The 24,006-nt window shown below is 33.2% G+C and overlaps 1 protein-coding gene across 1 annotated transcript in view; it reads right to left on the reverse strand.

Annotated features, from left to right (window-relative positions):
- Positions 1–24,006, reverse strand: part of HTR2C (5-hydroxytryptamine receptor 2C) — a 304,472-nt gene that overhangs the window by 180,690 nt on the left and 99,776 nt on the right. Inside the window, exon 3 of the mRNA XM_069463743.1 lies at positions 3,419–3,532. Within this exon, the coding sequence (XP_069319844.1) occupies positions 3,419–3,453 (35 nt within the window). The 5' untranslated portion in view covers positions 3,454–3,532. The remainder of the gene's footprint in view (positions 1–3,418; positions 3,533–24,006) is intronic.

Consider the following 24,006-nt stretch of genomic DNA (forward strand, 5'->3'; position numbering starts at 1 on the left):
ATATGCTAAATAGTTTTCTATGCAAGACAGTTGAAGGAAAATTCTTTCTGGAATTGGAGGGCTGGAAAACATTGACATTATAACACCCAGAGTCTATGTGTTCTCTAGGTAAGTGCTTTTATGTCATTATCTCAGTCACTTGTTCTTTGAACTGAAAATAGTATCTCTATGCAAGAATAATATATGTATGACTTGATTGACTCATTTCTCATTACCATTATCAGAGAATTTACAGTAGTAAAACTAGATGATTAAAATTATCATAATCATATCATATCCATAATATTACATACACACATGAACCATAGTTTCTGAACTAAAACTGGAACATGTATCCAGAAAAAATATTGGCATCACTTAAACCTAAGTTAAAACATTGAAATAATTTCCTAGTATATTTTAAAATCATTTCTCTTGATTTCGCTTAATCTCTTATTAATATGCTTCCATGTCTTTAAAGACAATAAAGAAATCATGAAAATATACTGACTTTCCCATGCTATAATGGATATAAAACTAATACCTCAGACATTTAGTTTAAAATTACTTCATCATTAGTCAAAGCTACTTGATATTCTAAGCAACATGGAGGGAGAAGACATATATAGTAATTTTTATCAAATAATCAGAAGTAATCAGTAAATTCTTCCTAATATATTATTTTCTTGTAACATTAAAAATAAGCAAAAATATCACAATTCCAAAATCTGTAGCATAATTGATTTGTGATTAAGATGAGCAGACATTATTGAAATAAAGGACAAAATAAATAGAAACAAATTATTTTTTCCCAGTTTTGATTACTCTGTCACTGTATTTGTTGTATTTGGCAGAGGGCCAATGGACTGGCTATATGACTTCAATGATGTTTCGACCAATCACTCAACCTATCAGAATATCAATTTCCTCATCTGTACAAGGATGATCTCTATTACATGGTTGTTGTTAAAATTAAATGATATTATATATGTAAAGTCCTGAAAATAGTAGCTGTGTCATAATAGGCCCTCAGTAAATGTTGGAGCTTACCTTCTTTCTGCTTTCAAAGTGAAACAAAAGTATTTTATGGTTGCTATACCTCAATTCAAGTATTTCAAAATTTTCCAAGAATTTAAGTCCCAATTTTATTTCAAGACAATACTTATGTAGGTAGAACTGGGCTCAGAAAGTAATTTTAAATCCAGAGTCTTTTCCAGGGTTCTTCCTGGCCTAGCTGATGAAAACCTTGTCCTGCTGTCATTTAAAAAAAAAAAATGTTTCTAGTTTAAATTAGCTGATGATCATCTCAAATAGTCCCACAAAATTTTATCTCAAATACTAAGCTGTTTCTTCAATTGTTGACTGCAGAATCACAAACGTATTTATTCTTAAGGTCTTAGTAGAATAAGTCCAACTTCTAATTTTAGTCCAACTTCAAATTTTCTAAGTAAATTGTGAAAACATCTAAATTCTTTCATATGTCTCTAAAAATGGTAAAGGAGTGCAGGATAAAGTTGTACATAACAGAAATATACATGAAAAATCTATTTCCAATTATGAATTTTTATAATTTGAAAACCTTAGAATTTGGAGGTAGAAAAAAACACTTCGAGTAATTATCTCTACTGGTCAGAAATATTTTTCTTTTTTTAAATGAAAGAATCCATGAGACAAATATTGAACCACTGAGGAGCCTTGTTGGATCTTAATATATCTGTTATGGATTACAAAATAAGGTAATAGTCCTGGGATAGATCTTAAAAGAATATTTACTTCAGTGTCCTGGCTTCAATTATTGAGCAATACTTATGAGCAAGGTTTTATGATTTTTATTAAAATTCAATTCTATTTTCCACAGATTTGTAATCAAGAATTGGCTATATTTTCTTTTGTTTTCTTTTTTTAATTTCAGAATATTAATGGAGGTACAAATGTTTTGGTTACGTGAATTACTTTTGTACAGTTTGAGTCAAGAATTGGCTGTATTAAAATATAATTTTTAATACCTATGTGTTCAGTGAAATATATAAAGTCCTTTTACAAAAGAGGAGTAATTTATGTCTTAGCTCTTAAAGCTTACATTAATTGTTATTAAGCCCACAGGAATCTCATAAAATATGTACACAAGTCATAATGTCTCTCTGAATGATGCAAATAATTTACTCATTGCTTCTAAATTTTTAATGAAAATATCATTTTACATTCTTAGTAGATAAACAAAATGATAATTTAGTTTAAGAGTCTGAATACATTTTAAATCTGCTGAGTTTTTGCATGATATATGGAGATTGTTAGAAGAGGGGAATGATCCTTTGTCTCAATAGAATGGGAAAAAATGTATATGAATTCTTAAATTTCATAGCAGAGTAATTTGGTGCCCTTTAAGGCAGCCTGACATTTTGGTATATGGGCCAATGGCTATATACTGAGTTGGCACAGGCTCATGGATTGGGAACATTTGTCCTTTCATTTTCCTACACCTGACTCTTTCCTCTTCTTTATCACTGTCCTCCACCTTTTCCATTCCTTAATGTCTGCTCTGGTTCTCTTGGAATCATGCATACATGAGACTATCATCACAAGAATGACATCCAAGATGGGCTACAGTGATGCACATTGCAGAGGATCCTATGTTGATGTACTCTATATCTCCACTACTCTGTGAACTTTCCCTGGGTGAGCTCTTTTACAGGAATCATAGAGGAGACCACATAGTAGCAAGGAGATTTAGGGCTTCTCAACTGTACTGCTCAGAGTTTACATAGCTTTGGATCTCTTTTTCCATGCCCTCTTCCTCAAAGAGTAGGGTTGGAAGAAACCACTCCAACATTTTACTATGTAAGAAAGAAAACATACCTGGATTAGATCAAATTTACAATCGCTTAGTACTTGAATCTGGTTCTTTACCTGCCCCTTTTATGTTGCATTCTATTGACTTCAACTACTGGATCATTATATCAAGACTTCCCAAGGATGGCATTGTTGTCTTCTGTCCAGCTACATCTCCCAACCTTAACCCTTTCACTTCTGACCTTCTCTTTCACTGCCTCAACTATTCTTCATTAAACCAGAGGCATTTTATTCTCTTGACTCTTCAGTTTATGCAGGAAGGAAAAGGAAAGAACTTTTCTAAGTTTTATACATGGGGAAAGCAACCATGAGCATTGGGATTATTTGAATTGAGGATATTATCACCATATTATTTATTTGAGTACATTAGCTATAGTGTTTAACTGGAGTTCAAATTATTGTTTTTCCCCCATTTATTAGTTTTGAATAGGAAACACTCATGGTAATAGTCTTTTGGGATGCAAGTCATTTATGCAGATTGAGGCAAATATAGTTGAGTGGTCATATAGAAGCATTTTTAACATCTTTGAGCAAGCTGACACACAAAGTTGTATTTTTATTAAAATAATAATAATATTATTATCCTTACAGGAACGAATGCACCGCGTTCCTCAGGTTCACCATGATTGCTTCAATCTTAAGCAACCAAAGTTTAAAATTGAGAAGAGGAAATTAACAGATTGGATTCACCATTTCATCCTTTCTGGGGAGAGAAAAAAAAAAAAAGAAAATTAGTTAAAAGTCCAAATAACTCGCATTACAACCAATTAAACAAACTTAAATGCACTTATTTGATGATAAGAAACAGTCAATATTTAATTTAGCAAACAAGAAAGTATGTTATATTGTGTAAGTGACAAAACATAGTAAAAAGAGCAGATTTTTCATATATTTACCAATGCATAACCATCACAGTTATGCTTTATTTATATGGAGCGTCTACCAAATTTCCCCCTGTTGGAGTATACATGACTTCACATCAATGTTTTGAGAAAGAAATTAAGAATGTATTCTTAATTTGCAAACCATTGAGAGAAAGTGTACAATCTAATAAGTAGTATGCCTAAAATAAAAAAGTTTCATCTTATAATAACATAGGAAAGCTAAAACAGGTTTTAAACATTTTTATAAAGTGAACATATTTATACAAAATTTTGATTTTTTTTTCCTTCAAGATGAAGCAATCTCTATTTATACTTTTGCATTAACCAACAGTTTTCTCCAGGGGGGCAGCAAAAGGTTTATACCAAAATAAATGAAATGATCAAGTTTATTATGTTAAATATAGCCACCACTCTGTGTATAAACAAGTTTGTAACCAACAGATAGTATATTACAGTAAGTGTACATGGAATAATACTGAAATTGCAAACAAAAGTTCAGTTGCACTAGATGATTGAAACAAAAATCTTTAGTTTCTTTTGTGGCTTAAAAGGTGACAATACATCTTCTAAGGTACTAGGAAGAAAACATGAAATCCAAATGACTTATCAAAGAATTTCAGAATGGATATCTTTTATTTCTGTAGGCTATTATTTAAAGAGTTATTTGCTGCATCACAAAACCCAATCAAACATTTACATAGTGGATTATTCATCATTTAGCACCCACTATATTCAATATGTTAAAGTGTCGGCCAAGAGAAGATTGAATGCAAATTTGCTGAGAACCTCTGCTGTTCTCCTTGTGGAAATCACATCTTTACAGAGTGGCACACGTCACTATTAATCTTTATACTGACATTGAAGAAACAGTCAGTGTGAATTCTAGTGATTAACATAGAGACCCTTTGGTTTTTCTGCTTAGAGATTCCAAACTGGGCAAACCTCTTTGTTCTCCATCTTGGCTTTTCTATATTTTCTGTTTAGGATTTTGATTATACTCTCTTTCCACACCAAACATCTAACAGTATTCTTTTCTGGGATTATAAAGCTATTACAAAGGATCAATTGCATGCACTGGGCTATCCGTGAGAAGAATCTAAGGGTACGTGAGTGTAAGAGAGTGACAGAAAGTGAGAGAGACAGAGAGACAGAGTTGAATAGCTTGAAAACATGGAATAACATTGACAGATCATCCATTTTGCCCAGTTTGTAAATATTTTCAAGGAATATGATAATGAAAATCTATCCTGATCATCTTTCTCTCGTGTTTTCTAGTTTCTTCTATAAATTTAGAAATAAAATTTCACTAGAACAAATCACTTAAGCTACAAATTTAATATTTTTACTCCTCTTTATCCCTCAACCCTCACTTGTCAGTTTTATCAGTGCTACCTCCATAAAAAAATCTATCTGAAAATCATCCCCTTACTACAGTAATACATAAAATATGGACTCCCAGTAGCTAAGAACTCAAAATATTCTGTGAGAGAAAGAGAGTGACATCAGCCAGACCATTTCTGTCCCATAAAATCTTGCCAGACAATACATAAATCCCTTTTTTCTGGGAGGTCTGGATATGTGACAGAAAAAATAGTAAGGGCTACCAAAAGGTCCTATTCTGCTACTTAGCCCTCAATAAATATCAAAATCTTTCCCTTTTCTTGATGCTAAAAGAAAGTATTGTAATGGTTTTCAGTGTTTATTTTCCATGTATCCAAATAGTAGTATAATTTAAAAGGTTCAAAGATAGAATAAAATATGCTATGCTCCAATAGATTATAACAAAACAATGGAAATATTATATACCATAACTTGATATGATAATCATCTCATTAAATATTTTCTTATCCATATTGTGAGCCATGGTAGAATTCCATTTTTGTTACTTGAAATATCATATTCCTATAAAAATCAATCAATTTTGTTATGTTTTTTACATGTATATTTTCCTGGGAAACAGACAGGTTAAACAACAAATATTTATTTTTCTAGGGTTCAATTTTATTGAGTAGAATGAGTAATAATCATAAAAATATATTATGTATATAGATCTCCAATTTATTAGCTAAAATACCTTGCAGGCAAAATCATGTCTTCCTGTGCTGTTTTGAGACAAGGTCTCACTTTGTCACTCGGGCCAGAGTGCAGTGGCAACATCTTAGCTCACTGCAGCCTTGAACTCCTGGGCTCAAGTGGTCCTCCTGCCTCAGCTTCCCAAGTAGCTGGGACTACAGGCATGCACCACCACCCCCAGTCGATTTTTCTATTTTTAGTGGAGTCAGGGAATTCACTCTTGCTCAGGCTGGTCTTGAACTTCTGACCTCAAGCAATCCTCTCGCCTTGGCCTCCCGAATTGCTAGGATTACAGGTGTGAGCCACCATGCCAGGCCTAAATGTTTGTTAAAAATAGTGGCATATATAGTCTACTGGGATCATTCCTGTCTTGACCTTTTATAATAAAGAATTTAAGAACTGAATAAGTTATAATACATATAGTGGTTTAGTTTTTGTCAGTTTTCACTGTTCAGAAGTTATGGACTCATAATTCAAAAATTATTCCTCTAGTTATGATACTCACTGAGTTTTCAGCAGATGGCTAGATCAAAAATGAATTAGTCACAAATGTTCAGTTTAGTCCTGGGAAGATTATATTAATGCAGCACAGACTTACAACAATTTTTGGTAAACTCTTTTAATTCAGAAATTATCTTTAGGTCTAATGAATATTGTGGGAATTGTCCTTTCAATTACAAATGTACTCTAGAGATTTTCTAATAAGACACACATTTGTCATACTAAACATTCACCTTTGCCAATTATAGTCAAATCAGATAATTATTCATGATTTTGATAGAAAGTTTTCCAGTTATAATCAGTGAAGTTAAAGACTGCTCTTTCATCAGTAAACACAAGATCTTCAAATGTGTAAAGTTCATTTGGAAATGTATTTTATGAAGTTAAATAAATTCAAATATTCTATCTTCAACTGTAAATTCTTAATGTATTCTACAATTATGAATTCTCAAAACTCTTAGGGCTGAAAAATTAGGAGTGATCAAGTAATCGAGTCTCTTGCCATCAGACAAGTCTATATTTAACTCACTTCAAGAAGTTGGATAATTCATTTTCTTATAGAACAACCTTCAGAAGAGGCAATTTCATAACCTTCCACTGTTTGGCAATATACTGTGTCAGAAAACGTTATTTTATGTTAGGCAAAAAGCCTCAAGCTAACAGACTGCAATAGATTGTTTCCTTACAAAGTCAACCATGCATACTGCAGGATATTGCAATACTAGCAACTTGCTTATTGCATTTTAGCTTGGCTTGCTGCAGGCCGCAATACTCTAGACACTGAACTACACACTTCCCCATAGTGTGCCTTAGAGAATCTAACGGTTCTGAAGATGCAGGTATATACAATTGGGTGATTTTGCAATGTCTTTTCCAAACTGTGACACTTTTGAAAGTGAAGGGAGCAGAGCATTAACTAGATAGAACTCTGGGTCCCTCCCAGACATTTCATCAGATTTTGTATTAATAATAAGGTGATTATTCAATTTGAATGCAGGTCTAGTGTCATTACTTTTATTCCCTCCCATTTTTCTTTCCCCTCCGTCTCAAGATAATATAAGTGGTTGTTCAAACAAATTTAACTGTTCCTCCTGTACTGGAATTAAAATGGAATATTGTCTCCTCATTTGTATTTGTTAAATGCTTCTGCTTGTGTTCGACATATGACATATTTCATGAGAGTGATTATTATTAAATTTAGTGAGAATTAACAAGATAGTTAACTCAAAATCTACAGTATATAAAATCATGTTTTTCACAGGTAGGCCTATTCCGTTTACCTAAAAGAGTACTTAAAAAACAAATAGCTTCCAAATTGATGGCGGTATAGGAGCTACTGCAAATCACTCCATGATAGTAATGAGAGACATTGAGAGACTCTGTCTTAGTGGGCAGAGCACCCAGCAATTTGAAGCTGCTTTCTCCACAGGTGGTAGCAGGACCATACCTGAATTATCTCAGCGTAAGTATCCATATAGCAGGGTAAAGTGAAGGCTTTTAAAGAGTAAAGCTAAGGGAGCAAACCAGATGTTAAGTCTCTGTGTTGGAGACCAACTCCAACTGATTTGCAGGACTGAAAACTATACAACAGTACTTTGTGTGTTCCAATATTTATTGATTGCTCATTATGTGCCAGGCACTATGCCAGATGCTGGACATGTAGTAGCAAGCAAGGTAGATCAGGTCACTGCTCTCACGGAGCTTACATTCTAGCAGGAAATACAGATAATAAACATTTCAACAAATAGGTAGGATAATTTCAGAGAGTGACAATTGCTATGAATAAAATGAAATTGCATAATGGGACAAAGAGTGACTGAGGGAAACACATTTAGATGGACCTATGTACATAGCCATAGCTTGAGGTTAGATATTTTTAAAATATAATACACAAATAATATTTGCTAGCATTTGCTAGCTACTTTTAATCACAATATACAATAGTTATTTTATACTGGTGAGTTAAGCACATGACAAGTGTCAGTGATGGGAACAGTTCAAAATTTTCTGTTAGTTTGGTTATAAACGTTCGAGCTAGAAAAAAATCCTCTTTTGCCAAGATACTTAAAAATCAGTTTAGCTGCCTACTCAAATGCATGCCCATTTACATTTACAGTGCTATTTCTTCACCTATAGGCCAAGCCCATTAGGTTAAGAGATCACAGACTTTTGGCTACATAGCAGCCCCTTCTGGTTGTAGAGGGTTCCAGTTGAGTCATGAAAAGCGAAAAGTTCAATCAGTTGTCCAGATGTATTTATTGCCAAATAACCGAGTACTTGGATACATCTGGACAGCCGAATGAACTCTTAACTCCTCATCTCTCCAACAGCTCTTCATTTCACAGCTTCAGAATCTCCTATATAAAGGGGAGAGAAACAAACAAAAAACCACTCTGGAATTGAAGGGTGAGTCTGATTCTAGTTTGGCTGTCATATCTGAAGAAAAAGCAACTTCTGCTCTTATTTTATAACTTATTACTATAAAATGTATGTAACTCACTAAAATTCGACAATACCTATAAATAACAGATTGATAATGTGAAATTCAAATGTCATGAATACAGAAAATTGAGATGAAACCAAAATTAATTTGCACAATTAATAATTTATATAATTTATAATTTATTCTAGCATAATTCAACACTCCAGATGTTAAATATGTTTGGTACAGCATAAAGGACATTAGGCTTGGTGGTAGGAGACATGGGTTCTAGTTCAAGACTCTGTCACTTAGTTGATGTGTGACTCAGTATAAGTCACTCAACTTTTTGGGGCCACAGTGTTTTCATTCATGACATTAAGAAGTTGCAGTAGAAGACCTCAATCCCTTCTTGCTCTGAAATTCTGTGATTCAGGTTTACTTCACAAATGTTTGGCATTATGCTATGCTGCTTTACTTTACATAAATAGCTGTAAATAGCTGCGTTTGGCTACAATTAGATTCTACTTGTTATTGCCACTTAAGTGTAAAACATAATGTTTACCTGAGAAAGCCTCTTGATTTGAAAGGAGAAAATGACTTTTAACTTGAATTTCTCATAACACAGCTGACACATCCCACAAATTAATGTGCGTGTATTCTGTGCCTCTCTTTTTTCTACTTCCTTAAATGAATCCTAAATACATGTCTCATTCTTAAAGAGTTAGGAGACCACATGAGCTCACAAAACATTTAAAACAAAATTATTTATTGGTGATTTTCTGATTTTAAAAAGTCTTGTGCCTAGAATACTTTACAGAAAAGTGAAATATAAGAAGTAATGGCCCAGTTTTGTGGCTATCAAAATCTTGACCTCCACTTTAGTGGTTTAATTCTCAGCTAGAATCTGTTTACTGTTTTGTGTACACTTTACCATTTTATTTATTTAAAGGAAAAATAGTACTTCAGTTTGCCAACTTTGAAAATACTCTGTTTCTTCCACCAATTCTATGAACTTTATATCAGATAGTGTCAACATTTAGATAAACAGATATGCCTATTTTATAACTCTCTTTAGTGTGATTGAAGGTAAAATATAAGACCACAAATGACATATATCTTCATTTTTTAAATTTCCTAACTAGATTTATACAGAATTCTGCTAATTATCCTCCCAGTGTACCTCCTGCACAACTCAGTTTACAAAAAAAAAAAAAAAAAAAAAAATCTGTCAGGAAGTTCAAACCAACACAAATCCTCAAATCCTATTGCTCATGAATTCAAAGTGTGTGTGTGTGTGTGTGTGTGTTTGTGTGTATACGTGTGTATGTCTATGTGTTTTGAGAGTGAGGAATGAAAAGAAAGATGCCACAAATACACAAATTTTATTATCACCATCCACCAAAATACCATAATTTCATAAGTTGAAATCATTGTATTATAATTCAAAGCCCTTTGAGTGATTGAATATTTTCATTCATGTTTTTCAAGTTGGAGAATTAACTTGAATTATTTAAAAATCTATGGAGTATTGAAAATTTGGAAAAAATAACCCATTTGTGAAATAACGGATGCTTCATAACAGCAACACCTGTTTTTACAGCTCACTGAAGGATCATTCCATATGTAGGTAGTCACAATTGTTACACCCACTCCAGTGCCGTAGAGACAGGGTTTCCTATCACACAGACTCATTCGATAATATAGACCAACTGTGGACAATTTTGCTAAAATGTTAATATGTTGCTCTACAATTTCATCCAAATTTTAAAAAGAAAAAAATAAGGTATTTCTGAGACTATTGGGAAAAGTTAAATGTGGACTAGTGTATTAGATAATACCAAAAAACTATTCCTAAAATTGTTATGTGTGGTAATTGCATCATAGTTTTGTAATAATATACCCACAATATTAGAAATGCAACTGAAGTGATGTGAAATCATTTAAAATAATTCAACAGGCCGGGCGCGGTGGCTCACGCCTGTAATCCTAGCACTCTGGGAGGCTGAGGCGGGTGGATTGCTCAAGGTCAGGAGTTCGAGACCAGCCTGAGCGAGACCCCGTCTCTACTAAAAATAGAAAGACATTATATGGACAACTAAAAATCTATATAGAAAAAATTAGCCGGGCATAGTGGCGCATGCCTGTAGTCCCAGCTACTCAGGAGGCTGAGACAGTAGGATCGCTTAAGCCGAGGAGTCTGAGGTTGCTGTGAGCTAGGCTGACGCCACGGCACTCACTCTAGCCTGGGCAACAAAGTGAGACTCTGTCTCAACAAAAAAAAAAAAAAATAAAAAAAAATAAAAAAATAAATAAATAAAATAATTCAACAAAGAGAATGGGAAAAAGAAAGGGTTAGATCGATCCATTGTTGCAAAATCTTAATAATTATTGAATCTGGGTGATGGTGTTATGGAGGATCATTGTATTAAATGCTATTGTCTCTACTACTGTGTATGTTTGAAATTTGTTCAAAAGAAATTATAACCGTGAATGAGATATGATTTCAGGTCATACAGCATGAAAAATATAAATTTTTCTCAAGGATGGAAGACTTCATTATTTTATTTTCAATCCAGTTTTTATTTTTAGCACCTTAGTATGCCACCAGTCCAGTTGTTAAAAATAAAAAGAAACAAAACAAAGAACATTCTTTTAATCATCTCCTAGTAATGAAAATGATGTATTTTCCCTAGTAAAAAAATTGTCTTTCTCAATAACATAAAATTATACAAGCATCTTTCTTCTTTGATGACTTTCTCCCTAGTAGATGTTATGATAATACATTTTGAGAAAAGTGGTCCTTGGGTAAAACCACATTTCCAATAACAATTTATTAAAGTCTTTTTACCAGTACCACCCTATCCACTTAACAACAGCTGATGACAGCTTGAGCTCTCTCATATAAACTCTCCAGGGAGGTGTAATAATGGTGATTCACTAAATATAGGCCAGATCTCTAATTTGGCAAAGGTGTTAAATAACTTATAGGACAACCATGTGATTATTTAGAGGAAGGCAACTGACTGTAAGGTTTTCTGACAGCTCCACATACAATATGCTTTTATAGTATTTAAATTTGTGATGAGTTTCTCTGTAAATTCAAAATTGGTTCCATCATGTATGACTGGGCATAATTTTTCAATATCAGTGTTAAATATACTGAAAAGTTGCATTGATTAAATGTATTCATTTCTCAGTGGAAACTTCTGTTTATTCCAGAAATTGATAAGGAAAATATATTTGGTGCAAATCACCACTGAGGTATGGTGTGCTTAGCTTCACAGGTAATTTTATAGACCTTCTAAATTATGCAGGAAAATAGGTTAATGAATATTTTATTCTTTTCTCTCTTTTCAGGGACTCTATATTTCATTAGGTCACAGAATTGGTATTTAAATAATGCTTTACTTTTCCAAACTGCATATGATGCTGACAATTATGCATTTAACAAAAACATATGCATCAACACAAACATTTGTTCTTTAAGTAGTAAATCATAGGTAGTGTTGCTACTTCTATTGTTAAATTTTAAAAACTGTCACAAGGAGTCCTTATTTCCTTATTTTTAAATAACAATTTGTAGGTTAAAGGTATAGGATCCTATTTTTTAAAATGTAGGTGCTATGTCTATGAAACCAAATCCACAAATATTTAATGACCACATACTATCTTCCAGGCACTATGATATTATTAAATTAGTTTCACTCCATTTTAACAGAAACACATTTTACAGAAAAAGAAATTGTGAAGTTCAAAGAGTTTGAGCTATTTCTCCTAGTAAAAGACAGGATTAAGATTCTCAAAGGACATTTTGGTAATTAAAAATGCCTTTAGGAAGACAGTATCGGCAAATAGTTTATGTGTTCATCAAGGCATTGTTCACTTATTCAGTGCATTTATTTACTGCCTACTATGTGCTTGGCAATAAACTTGGGATACACTAGTGAATAAAGCAAAGATCCCTTGCCCGTGTAAGGCTACATTCTTTTTCTTTCCATTAATCATCAATTTTTTCTTAAATAAGAATTCATGATACAATAAACCAGTATAATTTCTAAATGTTTTCAAGATTTTGATCATCTGTTCTATACGTAAAAGAATGAAAGTTATATAAGCTACTTTTGGCATATTACCTCAATTTTTAAGGTTACTGTCTAACAGATTTGTCATTATATATTCACTACTGTTCCCTATTCAATATTAATTTTTTCTACCATCTGCTGCTATTGGGGTTCTGAAACAAAATTAGTTGTTATTGCATTACTTGTTATTGTGCAAAAGATTCCTTGAGTTTTAAAATCTCACTTTAAATTACTAAAATATTCTGGTCCAAATTAAAACCACCTGTATAGAGAAACAACTAAAAAAAATGAAAGCCAAATATAGAAGAGTTGGCAATATAGTGCTTCCATAGCCAATCAGGCCTGTCACATTACATTATATATAGTGTATGTGGGTATGAAAAATTCTACAGATTTCACAAAATATTTGCTACTCAAAGAGAGCCAGAAATTATTCTAAATGGCCATTGCAATTAACTTGCCAAGAACTAGGAAGTTACATTCATGAATCAAGTATCTAGCTCATGCCAATATTTGTGGAAACTTATTCATTGGCCTCCCACATACTGTTTGGCTTGATATCTTGCATTCTGGCAATAGAGAAGCTGTTAGCAGAGGTCTTTATAGAATCCATGCCACTGAATCTGTCATTGTGGTATACTTTGGGAAGTGTTACTATCTAAGTTACCATCTGTTGCCCTAAGATAAATATGAAGAATAATAAAGAATCTTCTTGATTGAGTCATTCCTGTAGAAATTGCTCAACATGAAAAAGAATATGAAAAAGGGATGCATAATAATTGCTTCCATTTATTAATCTATTATCATATGCCAGGCACTGTGAGAAATACTCTATATACTTTTTCTCATTTATTCTTTACTATAACAACAGTACACCACCAGATTATAAAATAAATTGAGATGCTAAATTGCCACATACAGCTAGTAAGAGGTAGAACAGAATTTGATTTTAGATTTTTTGCACTCCAAAGTCTGCACTTTTTCACTCCAGGCCACTGCCCTTTATGGTGGTTCTTTGCTTCCTCTAGGAAACTATAAAATTCTTCAAAATGAACATTGTATTTGTCAATCTCTATGTCTAACAAGCATACTCTCAGGAAAGGGATTGAAAGGGGATACTTAAAGATCATCCAACTTCCTGTTTTGGTAATTGAGGAAACTGAGCTAGAAGACATAAATGACTTGTTCAATGTCCTTATGTTAATTTTTGTCAGTGCCAAGATTAGACTCCAGTCTTCTGTTGCCTTTCCAGTCTTTTGATTCTGAGCAAAGGTCCCCTAAGAGTCACAGGTGATTAGAGTCTCACTAGTTCATGTACAGCTGTTAGTACAATTTTCTCATAGCCTCTCTTTAAGTGAAAGAAAATGAAGGAATTGTCATAGGCTACAAAATTAAATGCAGTAGAAAGCTACTTTGGAATGCATTCCTGAACACCTGCCTCTTCAAATATTCAAAGAAGGAACTCAGGCAGAAGTGTGGGCAAAAAGAAAGGAACAGAGGAAGGAGAGGAAGAAGAGAAGGAAAGAAGGAAGGAGAGAAAAAAAGGCAGAAAGCGAAAGGAAATTGTCCTCAAATCTGTATTAATTCCTAGATGTCTGGAAGCCCCACATGGTTATGTCATGTGTGCTGTTGCGGGGACAAACTCTGGCAGGAACATGCTGGCGGGACTATTCTCAAACATAAGCTGTTTATGCAAAAACTTTGTTAAATCTCATAGTTGTTTTCTTGATCATTTAATTTACTCATAACAATAGCAGTGGAACAATGTGGTTTTTAGATACAATTAACACTTCCATGACAAGAGCAAAAACTTAAAGGCGGCAATTTTGTTCTGTAGAAAAACATACCAGTTTATTCATTAAAACAAGTAGTAGGAAATAATCCCACCAACAAATATTCCTCGATTATTATTTTACTATAGTTTATGAATTTCACAAAATGGACATAATTGTAGGCAAAGGAAAACTCCACTTAGGTTTTAAATAGCAATGGAAGATAGCTTTTAGCTTGGCTCACTAGGACTGACCCAAGTGATTCATAAGATGACGTTGTCTTTGATATTGCTAACACTATTTGATGATACTAGTTGTTTTGAAAGCAGAGGCTTCTTTGAAGCAATAAAATATTCAATTATAGTTTAAGAGTCGCCAAATAATGTCCTCTCCTTTAGGCCATAGAAAGTATTCATTGAAAGTCTTTTGTCCATTATATATGAAGCTGAACAATACTAAAACTTTTGAGTCAGTAAACCAACATTATGTCTCTAAACTTCTGGGTAAAATGCATGCGGTAATGGAATAGTTGATTTTAATTGTTATTAAAGGAAGATATAAGTAAGTTGTATTTGAAGGAGTACAGAGGCTTGGGATTCAAAATTGGAAAGTTGGGCTCAACTTTCACTTGTTAGCTATATATCTTTGAGCAACTCATATAATCTTTCTGTGCCATTGTTTACTCTGATGTGTGGCCAAAGAGCTGATATATGTGAAATTTCTGTGTAAAAAGCTAAAGAATTAGCAGATGCTAACATAAGGGGTATGTAAATTTCATGAGTAAATGAATTTTCTAATATTAGTCAATAGAATTATCTGATTACTTTGAAATCATATTCAGAGTGAAATGATTACTTATCAAAGTATTTTAGTTAACATTGTTTACTTTCCTAATATGTGACTCTAATAAAATATATTCTTAATGAAACAACTCACAATAAAAATTTATTTTGCTTAGATGTTTTACCTTGTCTTCATTAAAGAGTGGGAGAAAAACCAGGTAGAAATGGATATAATTCATTTCTCTAAACAGTTTTACTTTGAATAAAATGCAAAGTTGGAACCAGAAAAACAGAATTGACTGCATTTGCACTGGACTAGAATTGAAATTAGTAGGGTTTCTATGATATTCAAATGAAGATTCCCAGCTACCCTGAGAATTTACACAGATAGGAAAAGAAACAAAGTCACTTACAAGTTATGAATTACAGTGTGGGAATAAATGGTCTGAAAAAGGAGAAATTATTTCTTATAGTGAAGAAATAACTCTTTAGTAGCAGGTTTGGCATAAATATAATCTCTAGTTGGCTTCATCTTTATAATAGGCTGGATTGTGGCACCATCCTGAGTTAAATCTATAACTTTTGGCAAACCAATCAAGAAAAAAGTAGGAACCGAACAATCACAATGATTTGCTAAACAAATGGATGTTTTCAAATTGAGGAACATTTTCTGTAGGCTTTTAAAGAGATGTTTAGGTCTTTAGGTTTTATAGTCTCATTAAAATAATGCACTTTTAACATATCTTTATAAATATGGTATGTTTTTAATCTAAATGTCTGCAATGATACTTGAGTAGGAATTCCTTTAAGAAGTTCCTATCATTTTACCATTTTCTAAGCAAATAGTAGGCACTCAAAAATAGTTCTTGAGTGTTTTGCAATAAGGTTATAAGAATAAATAGTTTTTAGAGATTTTTTATGAGTTGAAGTTAGGATGGCTGTCTGGTAGTCATTGACAGATTATAATTTGCTCTCTATATACAATAATAATTGAATTTTTTTGTTTTGTTCAGTTGTTTTTAATAACCTCTAGAGAAAAAAGCCTGGACCAATCTTACAATATTAAATTGAAAAAAAAACTAATCTATTAAATTTCAAGTTATTACTATCTAATATTTTTATTTAAAAATTATATTTTATCACATGATAACTCGGTGGCCAGTACCCAAAAAAACAATAAAAAAATAAAAATTATATTTCAATTATATGTGATTGTTTGGTCACTACTTTCCTCTTGACTAGATTGCCAATGGTGATAGATTTCAGTTTAGGATGGTGTACACTCCAGCCCATTATAAAAAGAGGATGAAGCTGACTGTACACTTGTACACTCATATTTATGTAAATCTATTTTTATAAATAATATTTTCTTTTGCTTTTAAATCTTGAAATGAGCATAAGAAAAATCAGGACAAGTAGGTGTGGGAAGAATGAGCATGTCCAATCCATTTAAAGGCTTTATATTGATTCAAAGCCCATCAGCAAAACATCCTTAAGGCTTCTGTTTCAGCAGAGCATTTGTTATTCAATAAAATAATAATAAATTGAAGAGCCACTGAATTACAGAAGGTGCATTACATCCATCAAACTTTAGAACATGATAGAATGCTCTTTTATTGACAAAAGCAGGTAGAATTACATGCCTTCACATCTATTCATAATAATTTAGAGTAGCATGTCAGCCCTATCTTACACTTAGGCATAATTCCACTTCAGGTAATAATTCAATGCTTCATTACATTAGTTATGTTATTACAAAAGAAAAAGAACGTGAATGAGTACAAAAATCACCTCCCAGTACAAACTGCTAGAGTGAAATGAAGAGATACATTTATTATGCTCATATTACATTTTCTTTCCAATCTATAGGCTCATGCCTTCCTTGCCAAGAAATTCATAATTCAATCATAAGAAATGCAATAGTCAATATCTGTGGCAGCCACCTTTGATGTTAATGAGGGAACCGGCAGTCATATAAAATCAGATGGATCAAAGAAAATACGATTGCAGGAAAAAACACATTGGCCAGCAGCTTGGTATTTCTTCTCTTCCTCCATAAAAGTTATAGTTATGGAAAGAGTTTTCAAAGTCAACATTTTCATTATGAAGTTGTGGAAGTAGACTGTCAAAGTATACCTATGTGTGGTTGTCTTCCATGGAATTGACAGTAACCTGAATGACACAGGTGACTCACTTTAGCCTCAATACGCCCTAAGAAAAACTCACATATACCTAAATGTTAGCAAGGTCTCTAATAAGAAACCCTTGATAAGGGAAAAAGAAAAGAATCCATACTTTTACTCATCATTAATTCATTGAATAAACCTTTAACTGAGGGCCTTCTGTGTGTCAGGTACTATGCCAGGTGTGCTGGTGACATGGTGATAGGTGAAATTGACATGATCCTTTTTTGTATGGAGAATAAAGGCCTTATATAAATAATCACACTAATTCCATATGGTTAGAGATTGTGATCAGTGCTAAGAAGGGAAAGGGCTGGGAGCTATGAGAGAGTTTAACTTTGATTGGTTGGACAAATAAGGCATCTTCAAGAAGTTAACAATTAACTGGAACCTCAAGGATTCATGCTATGACAATTTTTCATCAGGCTACAGGGTTATAAGGAAAAAAAATTATGTCTCGGTCCCACGTCTGACAGATCCAACACTACTAATAATGCTGTAGTTGTGTAATGAGTATATTAAAAAGTCATAGCTTAAAGCAAAAAATAAATCTATATTAAGTATTTCTAAAAGAAAACTGGAGAACATTAAACATAAAACTATGCCACCTTAAATATTTGTTTTATTGTTGAACAATCACAAGAATACATAGAACATCTGAGGTAGAATGCTAATATTTAATAGACTCTCTTTTGTGGTCACCTTTTGTTTCAGGCCACATACATTTTAGAACTGCTATCTGGTGACTTCCATAATAATTACTATAAATGGTCATTTATATTGGTGAACATCGTGGTGGTTTTTATACAGAATAAAATGCTGCTACCTAGATGCAACAAGTTATGTGAGTATAAATTGAATTTCTGAGCCTCTTTCTTCACATTAAAACTAAATCTAAGTACATATAACAGAAACACCAATGTAAAAAGGAAAATTGGAGAAATTAGTATTACAAATAACAGATAAGTCACTGCAAATGTTATCTGATCCCAATTTTGACAGATCAATTTTACAGAACCCCAAAATTACAGATGAGTTTCCAAAAAGGGAAAGTGACTGTCTTTTCCAATCTGGTTAAAATAAAACAAAACATATTAGTAGGTTTTGCCATAAATGTTGTAGGTTAAATTAATCTTTTCTTTTTATGAAATAGAATAGATTTGAAAATATCATCACTTATTGCACAAAGAATAAATACTTTTTTGTGAAACACTTATTTCCGTGTTTGTGTGTGTGTGTGTGTGTGTGTCCTGGGTTGCACAGTACAATGTATTTCAGTGCTGTGGATATTAGTCAAAAAAGTTTGAAAGGTATTGGAAAGCTTTCCATGTTAATGGGTTGTTATGGTAGACAAAATTCTACCCCAATGATTCCCAATGACCTTCACCCTTGTATCATCCCCTCTCTCTTGAATGTGAGTGGAATATGTAAATACGAGCTATCTATCATTCCCTTGAATATGTTGCTTTATATGGCAAAAGGGATTATCCAGGTGTATCTTATCTTATCCTATCGGCCCTTTAAAAGAAGATACTTTTCTCTGACTTGTAAGCAAATGGGAGTCAGAGCTGAGTGAAGCATGACAAGATTTCTACATGTAGTGCTGGCTTTGAAGATGGAGGGGGTCACATAAGAAGGAATGTGGACTGCCTCTGGGAGCACAGTGTAGCCCCTAGCTGATAGCCAGCAAGGAAATGGGTACCTCAGTCCTACAACCCTCAGGAACTGAATCCTGCCAATGACTTTAATCAGCATGAAGCAATTTTTTTTTTCAGAGCCTCCAGATAAGAGCTCAGCCTAGCTGACACCATGACTTCAGCCTTGTGAGACCTTAAGCAGAGAACCCAGATGATGTCCCTGGACTTTTGACCTACAGAAGAATGAGCTAACAAATCGGCATTGTTTTAAGCCACTAGGTTTTTGACGATTAGTTACACAGCAATAGAAAACTAATACTTCCAGTCAATGCAGTTTATATAAGAGGTACAAGAAAAGGAAGGAGTGAGGATGATAGCTTGAGCAAAAAGTAGCATCTCAGTGAATTGATTAGTAGAGAGCAGAGGTGAAGAACAAAGAGCTGTAGGATACAGCAGGTGAAGTCTGGTCCTTTATATTAGGTAAAACTATTTCTTCCCTGTCAGAAAAAAATGGACATGAGGAAATGTTTACCTATTAATTTATTTAATTTATTTTTTCTAGTATTCTCCTAAATAGACATGGGAGATTCTGGCTCAGAATTTTCTAAAGACATATTTGAAGGATAAAGAAGTTTAGGAAAGAATTAGAATCTTCACATTACCACAATCTATCTTAATAGAAACGCTTTATTGGATTTGAACAAACATGAGTAGGAATTAAATTTATGGCAAAAAAGCAGAAGACACTTTATTGGGATTGATGTAGACTGATAAGTCAAGCAATCAAGCCCGTACATTGTTGGATTGGTGGCACAAAAGAAAATGGAAACATTGGAGAACTCTGCTTGCTTAATACATAGAATCAGGTAAAACACTGATGGATTGAAAGCAAATCAATGGGAAATTTATCCCATAATGCACAGATTGAAATTCCTCTCAGACTTTGGATAACAAATCTTCCCTACTGAAGGAAAGCTTCTCAGAAATTAAAACCCAGGGCTGTCAGGTCTTGATAAGGAAATTTCTGGATAGGCTATAATTTCTATTGAAACACTGAGGCAATTAAAATCTTAAACATGAGGAAAGGCAAAGAGATGATGGCTTCCCAGGAGAATATTATAAAACTTTAAATATCTGCTGTGCTCTAAACTGCTCAAAGAACTAGCAGGATTATTAAGTTTTTAAATCCTTTCCCTGCACTGTAATCTCATAGAAATCCATTAATAAGCTGCTACTACTGATATTGTTTTCTTCACCATAAGATTTATGTAAAAAGGGGCAAATGCTAGGCCTACAGAGAATTAGTAATCTAAGGAAATAAAAGAAAGATGAATAAGAAGTATTATCAACATTGTATAGGTTAGTCAATGATTATCAAACTATTTTCCTCTTGTTGTCTTGTAAATATTTAACAGAGTACAAAACAGTGAAAATAAAACTACTTTTTTTAAATTTTTTTTTAATTTTTATTTTTTGTTTGTTTTTCAGCTCATTAAGGGGGTACAAAAGATCAGGCTATATACATTGCCCATGCCTCCCCATCCCCCCAAGTCTGAGCTTCAATTGTGGCCATTCCCTAGACAGTGGACATCACACTCATCATGTAGGTGTGCACCCCTCCCCTCCCCCCACCCCATCCCTCCCATTCAGAACTTCAAGCGTGTCCGTTCCCCAGGCAGTGCGCATTGCACTCATCAAGTAGGTATACACCCATCCCTTCCACCCAGCCCTGACCTCTGTCCGATACCCAATTGGTGTTATTCCCAAATGTGCACTCAGGGAAACCAGTTTGCTGGTGAGTACATGTGGTGCTTATTTTTCCATTCTTGGGATACTTCACAATAAAACTACTTTATAAAAACTTATCTGTGTACTTTCATTGTTTTGCTCTTATAACTTCTATTACTGTCTTTGTAGACTTTCTTGGCTGAAGAAAAACATTGTTTCCAGAGATTCTAATCTTATTTTCTACTCCCAAATAATATAGGTAAATGCTACACTTAATTTCATAATTTTAAGTAGTATATGTAAGACTTCATTTTGTTCTTCCACACATACTTTTTGGTTTCTCAGTAAATTTGAAGCATCATCTTAGCAGGTGCTGTTGATTATACATAGACTTTGTTTCCAAGTAGGGGTGGAAGGAAAAAGGTAAAACAAATGTAGATATAGCCTAGAAGTCACTATTAATATATTGCCAAGGATATGACCTGACCATTATAGTTAATAGGAGGTGCCAGTGAATCAAATTTTACTGCAGCCTTTAGAGAATAGATGTATTTTCATTTTTTGGTGTGCTTAAGGTGTGGTCTTGCTTGAAGTCAGGGAGGAGGACTAATGCCCATCTACAGTCCTGTTCAGTACTATGTAAAGTATGCTTGTTTACAGGACTTTGAAGAATTAACTCATATATCGAAAGTATGCTACGTGAACAAAACTGTCTCATTAGTGACATTCATTTGTTTCCTAGTGTGAATATATGATTCCTGCTGTTAATGAAAAAAAGAAAGTTTGCTAAATCCAATCTTAAAATATAATTAAATGGGGAGTATGACATTAAACTTCACTGCAACTCATCATTATTAGTACAGCGGTGCATATATATAGCACTTCATATTTGTAATGTGCAAGATAAATGACCTCATATTAACTCTCCTACTGAGTTTGGAGAGTCAGGGTGAGCACATAACTCTATTGTTCAATTAACCAAATGAAAAACTTACAAAACCTCCTAGGAATTATTTGCTCACTGTAGCTACTGTTTGCACAGCATTGGTGGTTCCCAGCTAATGTTTACTACTGAATGGGAAAAGATTTAAATTAATGTTTATAATTCTGCTATTAAAAAATTCATAGCTCTTTCAAGTGTTTCAGGGAGAAAAGATCATGGTGCTAGGAATTATACAATGCAATATTTTTAAATGAATTCTTTGTGTTTATTACAATGAACATGTAAAGGTAAAGGAAGATAAACATGATGAGGTTGAAGATAAATTTGAGACATAGCAATACAGTGGAAGGCTAAGTGTTTAATAAAAGCAGATATTCAGCATTAGGAAAGTCAAAAAACTTCTTTTCTATTTGTTTTGTCTCGTCCCTATTCACACACAACCAAACATTTTAAACCTCCCAAACCTAATCTCACCTAAGAAATCTGGTTCTATAGTATCAAAAACAAAACAAAAGAAGACCCAAAACTAGGCTTTCATTTATATCATATAATAATTGGGATATCTTCCTTTTCAAGATTCATTTTAAGTTTTCTAATGAAACAAAAGGATCACTTCTACTTAAAATCCTCATCAAATAATCTTTTTCACTGTCAAAAGCATACAAAATTTCTACAAGTTAGACAATTGCTTTATATGACAAATTTCCCTTACTGGATGATATTGTAGTCAGCAAATTCTTATTTTTAAAAGGCCAGAAAATGTAAACTTGTAGAGAATAAGCCTAAATGGAGGCAGGGTATCAATAATTCTTTCCCCTTTACTCTGAAGTTTTAATGGTAAATTGTGAAATTATATGAAAATATTAAAATAAAAAATGGTTAAGTCTTTTCTATCCCTCTGCAACACTCCGATTATCAAAATCCAGTGGTAACTGCTAGATTATTGGTTACAGAGGACATTGCACTGCTGGTGAGGTTTGAAATAGATCATGTAAGGCAAAAGAAAGTAAAAAACTTTTCTGTGAATGTGATAAAAAATTAGTAGTCATAGAAAATGTAAACATAACAGATATTGAGGAATATGTTTGGGAAAAAGCAAATTAATAGGTAGCCCTACCTGGAATAAGTATTCATTGTCTTAGTGTGCTAGGGGATAGTTATAAGGAAGCCCTCAACACGAGGCCCTAAAGTCTCAGGTAAATGGTAAAGGAATATTTGTCTCTACACTGAGTTTATGCAACATTTAATAAATCCTGTCATTTCTGACAACATGAATGAACCTGGAAGACATTACGCTAAGTGAAATAAGCCAGGCACAGAAAGACAAATACCACACGATCTCACATGTAGAATCTTAAAAAGGCAAACTCATAAATGCAGAGAGTAGAAGGGTTGTTACTAGAGGTCAGAGGTGGTGAGGTGGGGTGGGGTTGGGGAGATGTTGGTCAAATACAAAATTACAGCTAGACAGAATAAGTTCAAAAGATCTATTGTATAACATGGTGACTATAGTTAATAACAATGTATTATATACTTTAAAATTGCTAAGGGAGTAGATTTTAAGTGTCTTAATCGCAACTGAATGATAAGTATGTGAGGTAAGGTATATGTTAATTAGATTGATTTAGCAATTCCACAATATATACATATTTCAAAACATCATGCTGTATACCATAAATACAGTCGGCCCTCTATATCCGCGGGTTCAGCATATGTGATTTGAACCAACCGAGGAGCAAAAAAATATTAAAAAAAAATTGCATCTGTACAGACTTCTTTTTTTCTTGCCATTATTCCCTAAACAATATAGCAGAACAACAATTTACATAGCATTTACTTTGTAGTGGATATTATAAGTAATCTAGAGATCATTTAAGGTATATAGGAGGATGTATGTAGTTTATGTGAAAATACTATGCCATTTTGTATAAGAGACTTGAGCATTCATGGATTTTGGTATTCTTGGGAGGTCCTGGAACCAATCCCGTGAAGATACTGGGGGATGACTATATATACAATTTTTGCCAGTTAAAAAAATTAATAAGAAAAAGATGTTACCTTATTAGCTTTTAAATTTTATTTTGGCTCACTGGTGCTCTGTTATATAGGAAGGTACCATAATTTTTTCAGTGAGTCTTTAAAATCTTACTCTGGCTCTACCTAATAAAGG

This window comes from Eulemur rufifrons, chromosome 30 (assembly GCF_041146395.1).
Source record: "Eulemur rufifrons isolate Redbay chromosome 30, OSU_ERuf_1, whole genome shotgun sequence".
Classification (NCBI taxonomy): Eukaryota; Metazoa; Chordata; class Mammalia; order Primates; family Lemuridae; genus Eulemur; species Eulemur rufifrons.